Below are 16111 nucleotides of genomic sequence, written 5' to 3'. Positions count from 1 at the left end.
GAACTGAAGCCGCTGATATAAGGTCAGTTTGTGGCGATAAATATCCAAGCTCAGCTTTTTTAAAAACAGAACTTCACCCTCGGTAAAAACACTAAACTTTAAATACAAGGTCACAGAAAGAGGAAACAGAGTGGGAGCTGACATTTATTTACAGACAGCAGTGTTTTAAAATGAAATGATCTGTGAGGTGTTTTCAGGAGAAATGTACAACTTTCCAATACTTCAAAACAAAGAGTCCAACAGGTATTAAAGCCACTGACACACACAGAGAAATTATTTTGGAAGGAAAAAATGTACATAATGTCTTTTCATCCTGCTTCATCATGAAACTGATGAGACTCGTTCGTCGTTTAAGGCGGTTTAGGTGGAGATAAGTGAGGGGGTTAAATCCGGATGGTGTAGGAGTCGGAGTGGGTGACGTATCGGACCCAGCGCTGTGACGGACTGGGCTGGACGGGCGTCAGGCGGAGGAAGCGGATCTGCAGCCCCGTGGCAGTGATCTTTGGCAGCTCGAAGCTCAGGCCGACCGGACCGACCTCCAACATGGAGGCCGAGCTGAGGCCGGGGACCTCCAGCTGGAAACAGGAAGAAGAAATGATTAGACAGGGATTATTATGAGTTTGTGTGTTTACTTTTACTGGTCGTCTACAGCGAACAGTGCCTGGTTCTGCAAACACTAAATCCATTTAAATAAACAAGTTGTTTGGTACCAAATAGAAACAGGAAGTTGTTCCTTTCCACAGCGTTGGTGTCAAACTGTGAGATGATTCTAATTATTGATAAGAAAGAGGTTCAGTTTGCTTTAATGTAAGCAGCAAATAAAAACCTGAAATCATCAATTTAAAAAAATATTCTAGCTTGAAAAAATGACTCAAACTATTCTGTGATTCTCTAAATATGTGCTGATTCATTCTCTGTTGGTTGATTAAAACAAGACTACAGTCTTTGCTAGCAGCTCGGTGCTAAACGCTAACATGCTCATGCTCAATAACAAACTGATTAAGGCTGCAGCTGACGATTATCTTCAGTGTAAAGATATCAAGTCCATCTAATGCTGCTGTTGTCTGTGTGTCTGTGATTGTGTGTGGTCACCTTGAACAGAGCAGAGAGTTGTGTTCCTCCAGGGAAGCGAGGGATCTGCCAGACGACGGCTCGGCTCTGTGGCCTCAGCTCGGCGCTCTGATCCGGACTGCTGAGCTCCTGAGACAAACTGAACCCACAATAACAACAACAGTCAACATTCAGCTTCACCCTCACACTAACAGTGTCAGAAAATTACAGGTGATGCCTGAGGAGTTCAGAGGTCACCAGGGTTCGGATGGGGTTACAGAGGTGATGTGGGGCGGTGAGGCAGAAACAGAGGTGAGCGCACACAAAGTGATTTGAGAGATAATCCTGCTGACGGCTTTCAGATGATGTAACGCTGTCATTTTCCACAACACTGCTCCGCTCCAGAACAAAAACCAACGCAGACAGAAGGGTTTTCAGTCCATTCATACACAGCTCTGGTTTACATTCTCTGTGGTCAGTCTCAGATTCAAACAAGATCTTTCTTCAGAGACAAGAAGAACAAGAAGAGTCCTGATCTCAACATCATGGAGTCAGTCTGGGATTATATAATGAGACAGAAGGGAACTCGAGCTGGTTTAAAGGCAAACTTTATCGATAAATAAAAACGATTCATGGCTTAATTCCTGAAAACATCCTCACCTAAAACCTCTGCCCTGTGTTCTACATCGTTGACACAAGTCAGAAAAAACACTGAATAAAACAGCTTCACGTTAAAAGTCAGTGTTTCTTCGATGGTGTTTCACAGAGCCCAGCTACAGCCAGATGTCCGACAACTAAAATACTTCCTCTGAAACAGTTGTGTGCTTCCATCAACTAGTTCAGTTGCAGTTACTTAGTGTTTGAATTCTTGAGTTATGGCCAAAACTGTGTTTTGTGAGGTCACTGGGAGCTTGACTTTTGACCTTAATCACCAAAATCAGTTCACCTTAGAGTCCAAGTGAATATTTGGACCAAATTGAAGAAATTCTCAAGCATAACGAGACAGACGAACGAACAACCCGGCTGATGCCAGCACGGTGGCGTAAAACCACTGGATCCTACATTTCCCATGATGCTCATGTCTCTCCAACCCTGCATCGGTTTCTGTCTCCAGACAAAAACCATCATATCAGAGTTAGTGAGGTTGAAAACAAACAACACCCTAACAGAGCTTCAGTCCTCTGCAGAGATGGAAGGACGAGCATCTCAGCAGCCTCCGTCAGTCAGGACTGAGCTTTCAGCTCAACAATGACCTGAAGCAAACAGCCAAGACAAGACTGAAAACCAAGACTTAAACCCATAAAACATCTGAGGACTCTTCACATGCATTCTGACTGAAGGTTCAAGACTCAAGAAGACTGGAGGCTGTAACTGCCATCAAAGGGGCTTTTGAAAAGTCCTCAGCTAAGGGTGTGAATCAGCCAAAATCCCTGAAACTATGTCTTCACTTATTGGATTACTGAGCGTAGACTGATGGACAAAAATGTCAGTTTTTCCATTTAAAATTCAAACCTACAACACAGTAAAGTGAAAGGGTCTGAATACTTTCTGAAGCGACTCTATGTGCTGTGTCATCTTGCTGTAGCTTGAACCTCTGTGACATTTACCCCGAGTGAAATATTCAAATCCAAGAATTTATGTTTTTATGGCTGCACCAATAAACCACATGTGAAATATTCTTGATGTCTGATTCAAACTTTTACACCTGTTTCCTCACATCTCTTAAACTAAAATTAAAGGCCTGTGTTTGAACAATACTTTACTGTAGAGACCGACCACTGAGGTTTTTCTAACTAGTCTAGAAGCTGTGATATAAAAGCAGCTGGTGACGGTGAGGACCAGGCCTTTATCGCATCAATGATAGAACATTTCCATGACTTTAAATAACAAATTAGGTGCGCTGCCTTCTGTTCATCTGTTCTGCTGCCTACTTTGTTAATGTTGTTTCCCATTTAAAAACAGTCACAACAGCAGACCTGGTTTTAAATATCTGATTTCCTCGTAGCGATGAGGAACTGTCTCAACTTCCCCTGTCAGGCCTGAACCTTCCTGTTTACGTTTCAGGGGGTTGACTCACTCGCAGACATGAAACCTACTGAAGAAACACCATCCAGACTCATTCATATAAAAACTAACGTCTAGACTCGGGCTGTGACATCTGAGCTCTTTTCTTTTTACATACACACTGATTTCCATAACAAACGTCAGCTGCAGCCGAGCAGCTACATTTGAATGGGAGTGTCTCACCTGACGGAGCCTTTGGGAACAGGGATGGTGGCACTGACGTTGATGGCAGCGCTGCGAACACAAAACAATGACATTATCATCATCATCATCATCATCATTGTCATCTACTAATCCTCCATATGTTTATTAACATTGTGTCACTAAGTGCTGCTCAGATCCTCTCTGACCCTGCAGCACAGATGGAACATGACAAAGTACATTTACTCGAATACAGTTTGTAACTTTCTGCCACAGTTAGAACAACACAGTCCTGCAGGGATGATGTGTTTTTGTAGTCCAGTCCTGAAGTTAGAAAATCAACTGAGACCAGCTAAAGTTTCTGATCCTTCAGGTTTAGTTGATCAGATCATCTTCACAGATGAACACCACTGTTTTGATGTTTGAAGTAAGAAGCTAATGTTAGGCTATAAACCAACTACACCACGGTCACATGACGTCAACGTCTCCACCACTAAGCTTCCAACTGGTCATTTCATTTAGCTCTGAGCTCTTCTACAAAAGCCTTTCTTCTTAGAAAGTTAGTGAGAGTTTGAAAGAGCGTGAGTAGAAGTTCACTTGAACTTTGACCTTTAATCACCAAAGCCTAATTAGTTCATTTTTGACTCCAGATGAATATTTGGTCCAAATCTGGAGAAATTCCCTCGAGGTGTCACTGAGATACTGAATTCACGACAACAGGACGTACGAAGAACTCGGCTGTCTCCAACACAGAAGCATAAAACCAACAGATCCTACATTTCCCATGATGCCACCTGATAGCTGGATAGTGTGTTTTGTCCCTGCCTTCAGACCCTGCAGTGATTTCCATTTCCAGACAAAAACACAGAAGCACAGAAGACACCACACATCTGTATTTACAGGCTGTGAACCGTCATCCTCATATTGAGTAAAACTGGTGGACTGTCCCTTTAAAACCACGACAGTTTGTTGTTCTTCTGTTGTATGAAGGCATGTTTGCCCAGGGATCTGAATTATTAAAACACACCTGCCCCAGCTGTTTATCTAAAGAGGTCTGTGCAGTTCAGTTTGGTTTGTCAAGACATTCGACGTCCCCTGATGATGAAATAAAGACTGACCTCTTTGGCGGCAGATCGCAGCGAAGCTTCATGTACATCAGCAGCCTGCGGAGACGAGAGAACGTCAACTGTCAACTCACGTTTTCAACCTTTTCTGACCTCGTGTTGAGGTTAATGTTTTACTTCTTATCTCTGAGCTCGACAAATAAAGTCGACTGATATTTTCAAATATTCGTCAGCCCTCACCTCTCCACTTCAGACCATCCAGTGAAGCGTTTTGTTGTTCACTCTCATTCTTTTTAACCGTGAAGTTACTGACTTACTGATATAAACATCCTCTCACAGTCTCTACAAGTGTAATAATAAGTGAAATAATGTAAATGTGTTTACAATCCAAACTGTGTCTCAACAACTCATGACTTCATATCCAGTCTCCTGCTGTTCTGGTGTTGTGCTGCTGAAGCTTATATGAGTCTGAGTTGGATGTATGAGGCGAGTATAAGAGCAGATCTGTACTAAATGATGGGAAACTGTGCGTAGGTTGATAAATGATGAAGCTGTTTCCTGTTTTCCGGCAGATTTCTCCTTAAATTAAATTTCAGTTTCAGAACAGCTTTGCAGAAATCACACTTTGATTCTGAGGAGCTCACAACAACAACACAACAGCATCGTCTTTACCGTCCTCCACTGTCTCTCTCGATGGTCGGGAAGAGACGGAAAGGAGGAGCTGAAGGCAGATCGTCGCTCAGCTGGTACTGCATCACTGTTTGCTGCAGGAGGAGGAAAAGACAAGAGATTAAGGAGAAGAAGAGGAGGAAACGATAAAAGAGGATGAGGAGGAAGAAAGAAGAACAGAGAGCATCAAGTCTGTTAAAGATTCAACCTAACCAGGTGCAAAATACTGAAGAAGTGTTCAGGTTTTAAAAGAAACCGTTTGCTGTGATGGACGATCTCTGTGTTTTAAATCAGTCCACAGAGAAAAGAAATGAAACAAATCTGACGGGATTATGTTTGTGCGCTGAAGCCTTTAAAAGCTGCAGTATGTTCCTTTAAGGCAGGAACCTGTGAAAGAGGCTTAGTGAGACTTTCACCACATTTAATCTCTACAGCAGAAAACAAAGAGTTCCTCACTGTGTACTGTTTGTTTTGAAGGTTTGCAGCAGAGGCTCCTCAGAGATGTCTGACCTCAGTTTATTAGGAACACTGAGCTTTAACAGTCTGAGGTTATAATGCTCAGTTTGAATCAGAGAGGTGCTGATTCAACACTGTGCTCATTAAGAAACTAGTCTCACCACAGAGTCCATTTAGTTGCTGTTTAGGAGCTTTTTAATCACATCCCACAATCCACCTCACCAGATGAAGTTGTCTTGTTAGAACTGCGGATATTCAACTTCCGTTTTCCTCGGAGCTCTTCGAGAACATTTTCTATCGTAATCACTTCAGTTTTCCTCACGCAGACGACGTTGGTTTCTATCTGGGAGCTGTTGATGTGCACACGGCCGCGGACGTTTTCTGTGGTTATCTGTGTTATCAAACAGTCTGTTGCAAAATGACAAGAGTGTTGCACAAAATGGAACCAGCTGATCTGATAGGATTATGCAACATCACTCCTTCACAGAGACAGCAGATGTAAGAGATACCTGCTGCCTTCAGTTTGGAGCTGACCTGCTCTGAGCGGTGGTCCTGTTGAACTGAAATATTTTGTCCATACTGATTGGAATAAACCTGCAAATCACTCTGAAGGTGCTGCTGGTTCCCTGAACCTGTTTAAAACCTGCACAACAACAGATCATATGCTGCGCTCCATTTACACCGTAGACAACCTCAAAACTAATCTGCTCCTGAAGAACAGCTGAGCTGTTCACATCAGAGTTTAACACAAACTCTTCAGATCGTTGTTTAAAAGACGTTCACAGTTCTAAACCTGCAACATTAAACCATGAAGGTGAACTGATTCAGTCGTATCTCAGACTAGCTGTTGTTAGCAACAGCTGCTAACATCGCTCTACAAACAGCGTAGCAACATGTCCACAGATAAAACCTGAACAGTTCTCTGTGTCTGACTGACTTCATGTAAACTAATGAGACTGAGCTGCTATAAACAGGAACATTAGCAGAGAGTTCACTGCTGCTGATGAGGAGCAGCCATCTTGGATTCTGATGTCGGGGTTGGTGGGGTTGCTCCTGACTTCAGGAGGCGTTCAGGTTCAAACTTCAGACTAGGAACTCAGAAGTCAGAATTTCCGAGCTGGAACGCACCAATAGCGTCCACTTTCTCCAGCTCCATGCTTAATGATATCACATCTCACTAAGGAGTAAAGCTCGACAGAAACAGTGACTTGACATATCGACAGGATATTTTTCCATATCGTCCAGCCCTGTTTACAGTTACAGCCTCAACAGATCAAAACAGGTCAAACTAAATGACAGCACCTCTCCCTGGCTCGGGCTTAGTCGGAGGATCCGGTGGCTGTCGAACTCGTCCAGTCGGACTGCCTGGTGGAAGCTGCACTCATCAACGCGAACAGCAGCTCCGTAACCTGAAAACAGAAAAACACAGCTGATCAGAAACAAGGAAATGAAGCTTCATCCATCCTGCAGAGGCAAATGTCAAAATAAATCTTTTTGGAATTTGTTTGGAAAACACACTCCACTCCAAATCCTTGTTTAAAATTCCCCTTTCCAAACTTTTCAATCACAACCTGCCAGGAAAACACTATTATTTAACAAATACTGTAAATGTTATGAACAGAAAACCATCATCCATTAGTTGATGTATCAACAGAGTACGTGCAGGTTTCAGAAATGAGTAATGAGACTTTTAAATCGAACCTGAAATAGCTTAATAAATAAATAAATAGCAGAATAAAGACACGTCTGTTTGTGAAAAGCAACAGTTCGTCTGTGAAAACTGAGAAACAACAGGAGGAAGATAAACGCTGGAGGAAATGAAGTCCATCTGTTTTAAAATAAGGCGACAGGATTAATGCTGATCTGTATTTATTCAGCAGAGGACTGAGGTCACGTGACCAAATGATCAGTCAAAAATATTATACAGCAATATCGAATCCAACAGAACTGACGACACAGATCAGCATTCGTTTCACTTTTCCAACTGATTACACTCTTGTTAAAATAACTCTGAATAAAACCTTAACTAATGACATGACTAATGATAAGGACAAAAGTCTTAGTACCCAGCAGCTGTAAGATCCTTTAGTTTAACCAGAAACATCTCTATATATCACTACCAGACTCCATTGACAAAAACAGGGATTTAACCAGGAGCTGCCACTCAGTAACACAGACACACTAACAGATGGAGGCAGTGGTATTCCAGCAGCTCCTGGTTAAATCCCTGTTTTTGTCAATGGAGTCTGGTATTGATATATAGAGATGTTTCTGGTTAAACTAAAAGGAATCCTATCATAATGTTGTCAGACTCTGAGAAGAACAATCTGAGTCTGTCAGTAACGGCCCATTGGATTACACTGCAGCAGCTGTTGGTAGTGTCCAGGTACAACACAGGAAAATCTTTTCAGTGCTGACCACAAACTGCAAAGACTGAATCCATCCAACCTAATTATTCAGACTTATTAATTAACAGCAAACCGAATACTCTGATGTGTGAACCGTCCAGCAGACCTCACACAGATATGAATAACATACATGTGATGTCCCAGGAGACGTCCAACACGGGAAATTAAATGAATATATACAAACACACAGCCTCCACAAGCACAAACATTAAACACACGTTTAAACAAAACCCAGACCAAACAGAATCAACATGAATACACAGTAAAAACTCTGATTCAGATCAGAGACAAACTTTATCTTTTCAAACTTCTTCTCTTCCTGTTGCTTTAGAAATCTAATCAAGACTTCATCTTCAGCTCTAATCAGAAACCGACGTTTTTGAAATAGTTTACGATATAAAGAGGAGCAGTGAATAAAACGAGTGCATGAATTTTAATGTAATTTAACTGCATGTCTCTCTGTCTCTGTGATTAAATCACAACATGCCCCGAATATTCTTCAAAACTTCAGGGACCGAAAGTTCCGATTTCACCAACACACGAACGTGAAACAGGTGAATATTTCTGATCAGGATCCTTTGACCGTTACAGACCTGTGACCCACATCTGAACCGACTGAATAAAAATAAACTCACACACAGATTTAGATTTTGTGCTGTTTTGTTTTCTTTGAGACGCGTCTGTCGAGAGTTCGCACCTCTTAAAGAGCAGCACGAAAACATACAACGAGGAGGAAAAACGTCGGGTCCATGTCAGACTAACCAATTCATCAATCCATGACTGATCACTAAGAATTTTGTCGCTCATGTGGAATTTAATCAATTGTTTCAGTGAGGTTGTGCAGTGATTTTCACTGTGTGTCAGCGACCAGCAGGAGGCGCTGTTAAACTGTTACGCTCAGAGATAATGCAGCTCGTTGTGAACACTGTGAACACTGTGTTGTGTCAGGTGTTTGTGTGGAGCTTTGGTTCGTTAATGATCGTTGTTGTTTTATTTCCTGTAAAAACAAAACACATACGTAATGTGTGTGTGTGTGTGTGTGTGTGTGTGTGTGTGTGTGTGTGTGTGTTACCTCTGAGCTGTGACTTGCCGATGCTGAACTCCTCATTCAGACCGATTCTCATCTCTGGTGAAGGACAGTCGGAGACAGACAGAGACTTCAGACACGTCTGGTTTTGACATTTAAAGACACTGATTGGTTGGACCTGTGTTTTTAAATCTCACCTGAGCAGCTCGGCATGTAGCACTTCACCCTGATCTCACCCTCGACGTCGGCCTTCATCAGAACTCCCTGAGTTTAAACACGTTTAACTGAGTTTTACCTTCCAGATCGATCAGAGTTTAAAACCTGACTTTACGTAATCCTTTAATTTAAACTGTTGGATTTCTACTTTTCCAGACAGCGACTGACGTTACTCACGTTGGAGCCGATGACGACCGACATCCTCTCGATCACGTCCACAAATATCTCACTCTTTCCTCCCTGGAAAAACAAACACACACACACAGGTGGAAACTCATTAAGATGTCCAGTAACTGACTCCCATCAATCTTAAACAGACAGTGCAACTTGAACAGAATTCAGATGGAATAACGATGGAAAACTGGGAAACACACGGACTAATTTTCATCTGTATATCAATAAAAATAAACGTCCATATCAGCAGATTCACTTGTCTGGTTTATGAGCTTTAATAAAGATTCAGACTGAAAACTTCTAAACATTTAAAAAGATATTATCAAAATAACATAAGAGATATTGAAGTTCTTTTCGTTAAACGAATGTCGTCTCTAACGTCTCCAGTGGTAAAAATACCAAACTGCTTTAATGAGGTGCTGATTAAAAACCCAGACACCATGTCTGAATTTCTGACTTGTTCATGCTCACGTTCATGTGTTTTTCCGAAAAGATAAAATTATACGTCTGGAAAAGTCCCAGGAATTCACCGTCTGCACCTCAGACTGGATAAACTTCCCCGTCCTGACAGCACAGACTGTGTCGGCCATCTTAGCTTTTATCTCCACAGTTTGCCTCGTTGTAAAATTCCCACAAAAAGACAACATCAGTGGATTTTTCTCCAGATGTTACCGACGCTCCTAACGTCTGCTGTCATCAGCTTCGTCAGGATTTTACCTGCTCTCTGCTGGACTGGATGGGTCGGGTGGCTGCAGAGCTCGGAGCCACTTTACTCTGCTGCGTCTCTGCTCCAAACTGCAGCAAAACAAAACAAACAAACAACAACAGGGTGAATCCAGGCTCGTGTTGTTTAGACAGTAAAGTCCTCTGAGTCACTCTGGACTGTAAACAGAGCTTTTTATTAAAGAGTCAGATCCTTTTAGTTTAACCAGAAACAACACTATATATCACTACCAGACTCCACTGACAAAGACAGCATTATAATGCACACAGTTTACAACAGTTCATGTATCAAACACATGTTACATGTTAATATGCTGCCTGTAAATGTTAAAGTTAAATGTTCCAGAGTGATACTTTTAATTGTTTTGATTATCTAAGGATTAAAAGTGATTCTTTAATAATGATTTAATGACTCAGATATTTGGGAACGGCTGCACTATTTCTTCAAACACGACAACTAACACACTTTCTCCGTTCAGCCGATCAAACCTGTGACCTCTGACCTCTCGTGTAACAGTGTCAGGTGTTGGTGTTGGTGTTGACGTACCAGGCCGATGTTGCTAAGGTCAAACAGGCTGAACGGTCTGGAGGAAACAGCCTCAGTCTGGATGAAGTTCTTCAGGACGTCAGAGGACGTCGTCTGGACGTAGCCGTAGTCCTGACGGACACAGACGGAGATTGTCTTAACTTTTCGCCGTAATAACCCAAAACATCCTGAGCGTGAACACCTGAGGCAGGTAGACTCACCACGACCTCGTCCAGCAGCTCGTAGATGAGGGCGAAGTTCATCTGCACCGACTTCTCCGACAGACTGCCGCAGTAATCTTTAATCAGAGCCGTTAACCTGAGAACACACGTACATGTTGTGACCGACATGTCAGATTAGAACAGATTAACAAACCCATTTATTCACCGCAAATCCTCCTGAATCCCTCGTCGGGTTTTGTGAGGTAAATATTTAAAAACGAGGACAATAACGTTGTATTTCTGAAAATCTGAACATGCTCCTTCCACGTGTCTGTCTGATAACATTACAGAAGAGTTCGCAGAAAGGCGTCGTTTTGAGTGACTTGGACTAAACACTGTGTGTGCTGGTGAGAAGGTGATGACGAACCTGTTGAGGAACTCGATGACGGTGAACGGCGAGGAGTTGGCCGTCGTCGTGGCAACCCAGTACAGCCCTCCCTGCCTGACGTGGACGAAGTGAAGATCTTTGTGGCTCTGCAGAACACGACACAGAACTGACGCTGCGTTCAAGGTCCAGGGTGGAGAAATAATTACGTCTCCAGCTTTCACATGTTGTTCTCGTTTCTTTCATCTCATTTTATTTTGTTCATTCAGGTGCTACTAAGGTAAATTGTTAATGACTGATTGATTGATGGCATCCTGAGGAACATGTGGTGTTACCATGACAACCGGAGGCTGGTCTCCGGTCAGGGCCGTGACCTTCTCATAGAAAATACTGACGACATCACTTCCAGCTTCTCCGCGGACTGGTGGTCGGGTTAAAGACTTTTAAACAAACAAAAAAAAATAAACGAGAGAAGAAGAAGAGCAGAAACACACGACGCTTCATTACTAATGAATCTGTGTTAATATCAACACAGCCACAGAAACTAACATCGTCTGAACAGAGACGTAAAAGAAATCAGCTTTCAGCAACGTATCAGGGCAGCTGCCACGATTACTGTTTTCCTTAAATATGTTTTTTAATTTGATGACATAAAGAAATAACATTAACATTTAAAAAAGACTTATTTAAGGCTTACGAAATCACCAACTATGGAGTCCAGGGGACCAGTTCACAGACCTTAAGCTGAAGGTTGTGTTAGAAAACTACTGATCAGGGGACAGATAATCCTTTTGTTTCTGTTTTTGGCCTTGGTTGTTTTTTGTTACAGGACGAGAAGGTGAGGATACAGTCTTTATAGATGAGGTGGTCGCCCTTTGAGGACAAGATGAAGACCTGAGAGATCATCCTGCAGAGAGACATAAAGAAACAGGGGGGGGGGTCAAACAGCTGCAGCTCACAAAGATAAAAATAAATAAATAAAAATACAGATGCCACATCCAGCTTATGGAGAAATAACTGTGACACAGTGGCTCCCCCTACTGGTGACCGTTGGTAGCCTCCTGTATGCACCTTTTTATTTACATTATTTTAAAATATCTACTATGTGCAGCTTCCTTGTGTTCAGACTAGCAGGCAGGTAAAACCAGCCTGTAACACTTTCTTGTTCTGAGAAGGTCCAACCAAACTCCACTCAACATTCTGTCATTTTTAGGTTTCCTTATACATGAACAAAACTCCCTGTTATAAAGATAACCCCCGTCTTTTTCAACAACCCTGTGTCACACAGGTATATTTTATGAATATATGTAATCATATGCAGTTTTCTTTTTATCTACATTTCAGTTTTTATTAAAATATTCCGCCAGAGATGAACCAACTGAATCTCTGTGTGAACCAGTCCAGAAATGAAATCAAAACAAATCACCGAGATTTAGTCTGGTTTATTTAATGCCGAATTTATCAAAAGATCCAGACGAGTCAGAAAATGCCTTGGTTATGTTTTAACGTGCACACAAGATTCGAAAACAACTCAAATTATGCTAAATTCACTAAAATGTAATCGAGTTTGGATTTAGCCTATGAGCATATGACACTAAGTTTAACATCATTTAATGCATTACTCACCTGTAGTAGACTTACAGTGAAACAGAGGTAAATCCGATTAAATGATACATTACTTCAATTATTTATTAATCCATGATCGGGAGTGAAGGTAATTTAACAGATGCTAACGGTAGACGAGCTAAAGTTAGCTATCGTAGCATGTTTAAAGTTAGGAAAAAAACAACACGAGAGCAGATCGTGATGGACGAGTCAACGCTGAACAAGTTCTACTGATGAAACACTTCAGAGAAGAATTCAAATATCGACAGAGATACAACATAAATGTGTGTTACTTCAGTTAGCAGCCTGGCTACCAACTGACACACCGGTGTTTACACACCGGGTTAGTAGATAGCGGGAAGCCGCATAGCGCCCCCTGATGTACGGTGGAATTACACATGATGCTAAATTTATATTTTCAATAAATATGTATACCGTAATATGAATGTAATTCTGATAATATCAATATAATACATTGTTTTATATTATACCTTCTGAAGAATAATTGTTTAGTTATTTAATATTGTTCAGCTTGTAGTTACGACATCCAAACAGCAGGCGGCAGCAGAGGCGGTGATTCATCCGGAAATGTCTCATGTCAGCGAAGTAGACAAGTTCCTCATAAGTGTCGTTGTCTCATCCATGCAACCATGAAGTAAGCGAACATTTTTACAGTAAACTAACTATTTGAGTTTCTATTTACTGTTACTGTTGGTGGTTTTTATTCAGAGCGTCGCGGGCTCTGTCCGCTAACCTGCTAGCTGCTAGCAAACGTTGTTGATAGGTGCTGTTAACCCAGCCGCCTTTAGCAGCAGCCTCATTCTCGTAGCACCGAACCCTGTTCAAAAATCTTACAATTTAACGATCCCCCTTTAAACGGGGAGTTCATATACTTTATTAAACACAGCATTTGATGTTATTATAAACCTACAAGAGCAGTTTTTGAATTCGGCACACACCAAGCATTTCGTAATTCAATAATAACAACGTTTTTGCCGCGTGATTCATTCCTTCTGCTATGGCGCTCCACCATCGGTTTTGGTGAAAGTAGGATCGTGTTTCTTTTAATTATTCCAAGTCAGTTGATTTCCTCAATTTAATAATGAATCTTAAACTTGCACTTATGGATTTATGTCGTTTTCTAAATCCCAGATGGGCGCTGTTCAGGGAATATAAAATTGGTCGTAATCTGAATGGAGTCTGGTGCGGATTTCTCTTGTTTTCGCATGCAAGGAATCTGACTGATATCTGGTAGTTCTCACTGTGTACATACAAGTAGCTGGACAAATAAATGTTTACAAAAACAGTATGTACGTGTCTCTGTAGAGTCACTATAATACGGTAGGTCACGTGATTTCATCACATAATGGGCAGATAGTCATGCATCCGGTCAGCAGTGAATAGAAATCTAATGCCTGGTGATCGGACAGTGCCCTGATCATTAACAGCAGATGAACCTTTCCTCTGTTCTCAGTCCACTAACGAAGGTGAAGTTGATCAACGAGCTGAATGAGCGTGAGGCCAACCTCGGGGTGAACGAGTCTGTTTCCTGGCACAGTGTGTACAAAGACAGCGCCTGGATCTTTGTTGGTAAGACAAACCCTCCTTCATGGACGAGACAGGAGCTCCTGCTGCATCTTCAACAGAGCACGTGGATGAAGTTGTTTTTTGAATTTCCTGCAGGAGGATTTCCATACGAGCTGACTGAAGGGGACATCATCTGTGTCTTCTCTCAGTACGTACCTCCACACTTTGTCTCGTCCTGTTTCCTAAACCTAACCTCACTCTAACCACCTGTCTCTGCATCCTCGCCGAACACAAACCCCGTCAGGTACGGAGAAGTCGTCAACATCAACCTGGTGCGAGACAAGAAGACGGGGAAGTCCAAAGGTTTCTGCTTCATCTGCTACGAGGACCAGAGGAGCACCATCCTGGCTGTGGACAACTTCAACGGCATCAAGGTGACATGGCTGGGATGTGGTTTTGAGGACAGACTGGTTCAACGTTCTGTTTTTGTGCAGATTAAACTGATGAGATTGTAAAGTGTTGAATCGTGAGGAACTGGCAGGCTAGCTGTCTCTATGCTAAGCTAAGCTAACCAGAATTTAACCTGGGAACAATATCCAGGTGAGGTCCAGTGATCGTCCTGTCACTGTATCTCAGATGTTTCTCTGATTAACTCCTGAATCTTTTGTTTCTGGCGTCAGATCAAAGGTCGGACGATTCGCGTGGATCATGTTAAAGATTACCGTCCTCCCAAAGACTCTGAGGACATCGACGACGTGACCAAACACCTGAGGGAGGAGGGCTGCGCTCCCAAAGCCCCCGAGTCCTCCTCCTCTTTCTCAGAGGAAGATGAGCAGTACAGCATACCTGTGAAGAAGCCCAAGAAAGGTGAGGTCACTTCCTGTCGTCGCTACACCTGATACCAGAGGAATGTTTTGAGGGGAGATTTTTATTTCTCTACTTCCTGTTTTCTGTCTCAGATAAGAAAGAGAAGAAGAAAAAGAAGAAAGAGAAGAAGGAGAAGAAGAAGAAAGATAAGGAGAAAGAGAGGGGGAGCCGGGCGACTTCCTCCTCCTCACCTCCTCCTCGTCCTCCCACCGTCAGAGTCAAAGAAGAGAAGGAAGACGCCGCCTACGACAAGTACAACCAGAGGGGGGCGCCGCCGGGAGAGCAGGAGAACGGGCAGAGAGCGAGGGAGAACGAGAGACTCCGGGGGGAAGAGGTGGAGAGGAGGAGAGAGGAAGACAGGAGGAGAAACAGGGAGAGGGGAGCGACAGAGACAGAGAGGGGGACAGGAGGAGAGAGACAGATCGGGAGAGAGACGGCGAGAGAAGGAGAGACGGAGACAGACGAAGAGAGACGGACAGAGAGAGAGAGAACGACAGACGAGAGACAGACAGAGACAGACGAAGAGAGACAGACAGAGAGAGAGAGGACGACAGGAGGAGAGAGATGGACAGAGATGGTGAAAGAAGGAGGGAGACAGACCGGGACAGAGATGACAGACGGAGAGAGATGGACAGAGACAGAGACGGGAATAGAAGAAGAGAAACAGACAGAGACGATAGAAGAAGATAGAACGACAAAGACGGAGACAGAAGGACAGAGACGGAGGACTGATGAAGAGACAATAGAAGTAGACAGACAATGACAGGAAGAGACAGAAATGTTGAGAAATGGACTGATGAAAACGAGGAGAGACGGACGGAGACGACAGATTCGTCAGGATTTCAATGTAAAGTGTTTCTATCCAACTCGACTGATGATGAAATGTAACGTCCTGTTCGTTTTCCTCCAGTTCTGTAAAGTTACATGTTTTTTAATGTTTGATTTAATTTTCTAATTAAAAAACATTTCCACCTGCTGCATCAGTGGATTTTAAATTAAACAGAAAACGGTGAAATCTTTGAAACGTCGGTTTCAGGCAGCTGCAGGT

The 16111-nt window shown here is 42.6% G+C and overlaps 2 protein-coding genes across 4 annotated transcripts; one reads left to right on the top strand and one right to left on the bottom strand.

Moving 5' to 3' along the window:
• Nucleotides 1–126: 126 nt before the first annotated feature.
• ap4m1 (adaptor related protein complex 4 subunit mu 1) lies at nucleotides 127–13029 on the bottom strand. Of its 3 annotated transcripts, none has more exons than XM_018667243.2 (16): nucleotides 12691–13029; nucleotides 11913–11971; nucleotides 11400–11485; nucleotides 11107–11213; nucleotides 10740–10836; nucleotides 10540–10650; nucleotides 9987–10064; nucleotides 9273–9335; nucleotides 9077–9143; nucleotides 8925–8978; nucleotides 6747–6853; nucleotides 4992–5083; nucleotides 4374–4418; nucleotides 3298–3348; nucleotides 1093–1210; nucleotides 127–575 (listed from the first exon to the last, which is right to left on the bottom strand). In XM_018667243.2, the coding sequence occupies exons 2-16, from the start codon at nucleotides 11968–11970 to the stop codon at nucleotides 384–386; spliced, it is 1326 nt and encodes a 441-aa protein (XP_018522759.1). In that variant the 5' UTR covers nucleotide 11971; nucleotides 12691–13029; the 3' UTR covers nucleotides 127–383. The 3 variants fall into 3 exon arrangements, with proteins under 3 accessions (XP_018522759.1, XP_018522758.1, XP_018522760.1); XM_018667242.2 differs by having other exon boundaries at nucleotides 12706–13029; XM_018667244.2 differs by lacking the exon at nucleotides 12691–13029 and having other exon boundaries at nucleotides 11400–11504; nucleotides 11803–11938.
• Nucleotides 13030–13856: 827 nt separating this feature from the next.
• LOC108877268 (RNA-binding motif protein, X-linked 2-like) lies at nucleotides 13857–16039 on the top strand. The gene is given in 7 exon segments (XM_051069109.1): nucleotides 13857–14010; nucleotides 14144–14259; nucleotides 14353–14404; nucleotides 14501–14630; nucleotides 14877–15063; nucleotides 15156–15443; nucleotides 15446–16039. Coding segments are annotated over 7 exon segments (1131 nt in total). The 5' UTR covers nucleotides 13857–13960; the 3' UTR covers nucleotides 15754–16039.
• The last annotated feature ends 72 nt before the right edge of the window (nucleotides 16040–16111 follow it).

This window comes from Lates calcarifer, unplaced genomic scaffold (genome assembly GCF_001640805.2).
Source record: "Lates calcarifer isolate ASB-BC8 unplaced genomic scaffold, TLL_Latcal_v3 _unitig_5878_quiver_531, whole genome shotgun sequence".
In the NCBI taxonomy this organism is placed as follows: domain Eukaryota; kingdom Metazoa; phylum Chordata; class Actinopteri; family Centropomidae; genus Lates; species Lates calcarifer.
The sequence above is the reverse complement of the archived record's forward strand: the minus strand, read 5'-3'. Positions and strand labels throughout refer to the sequence as shown.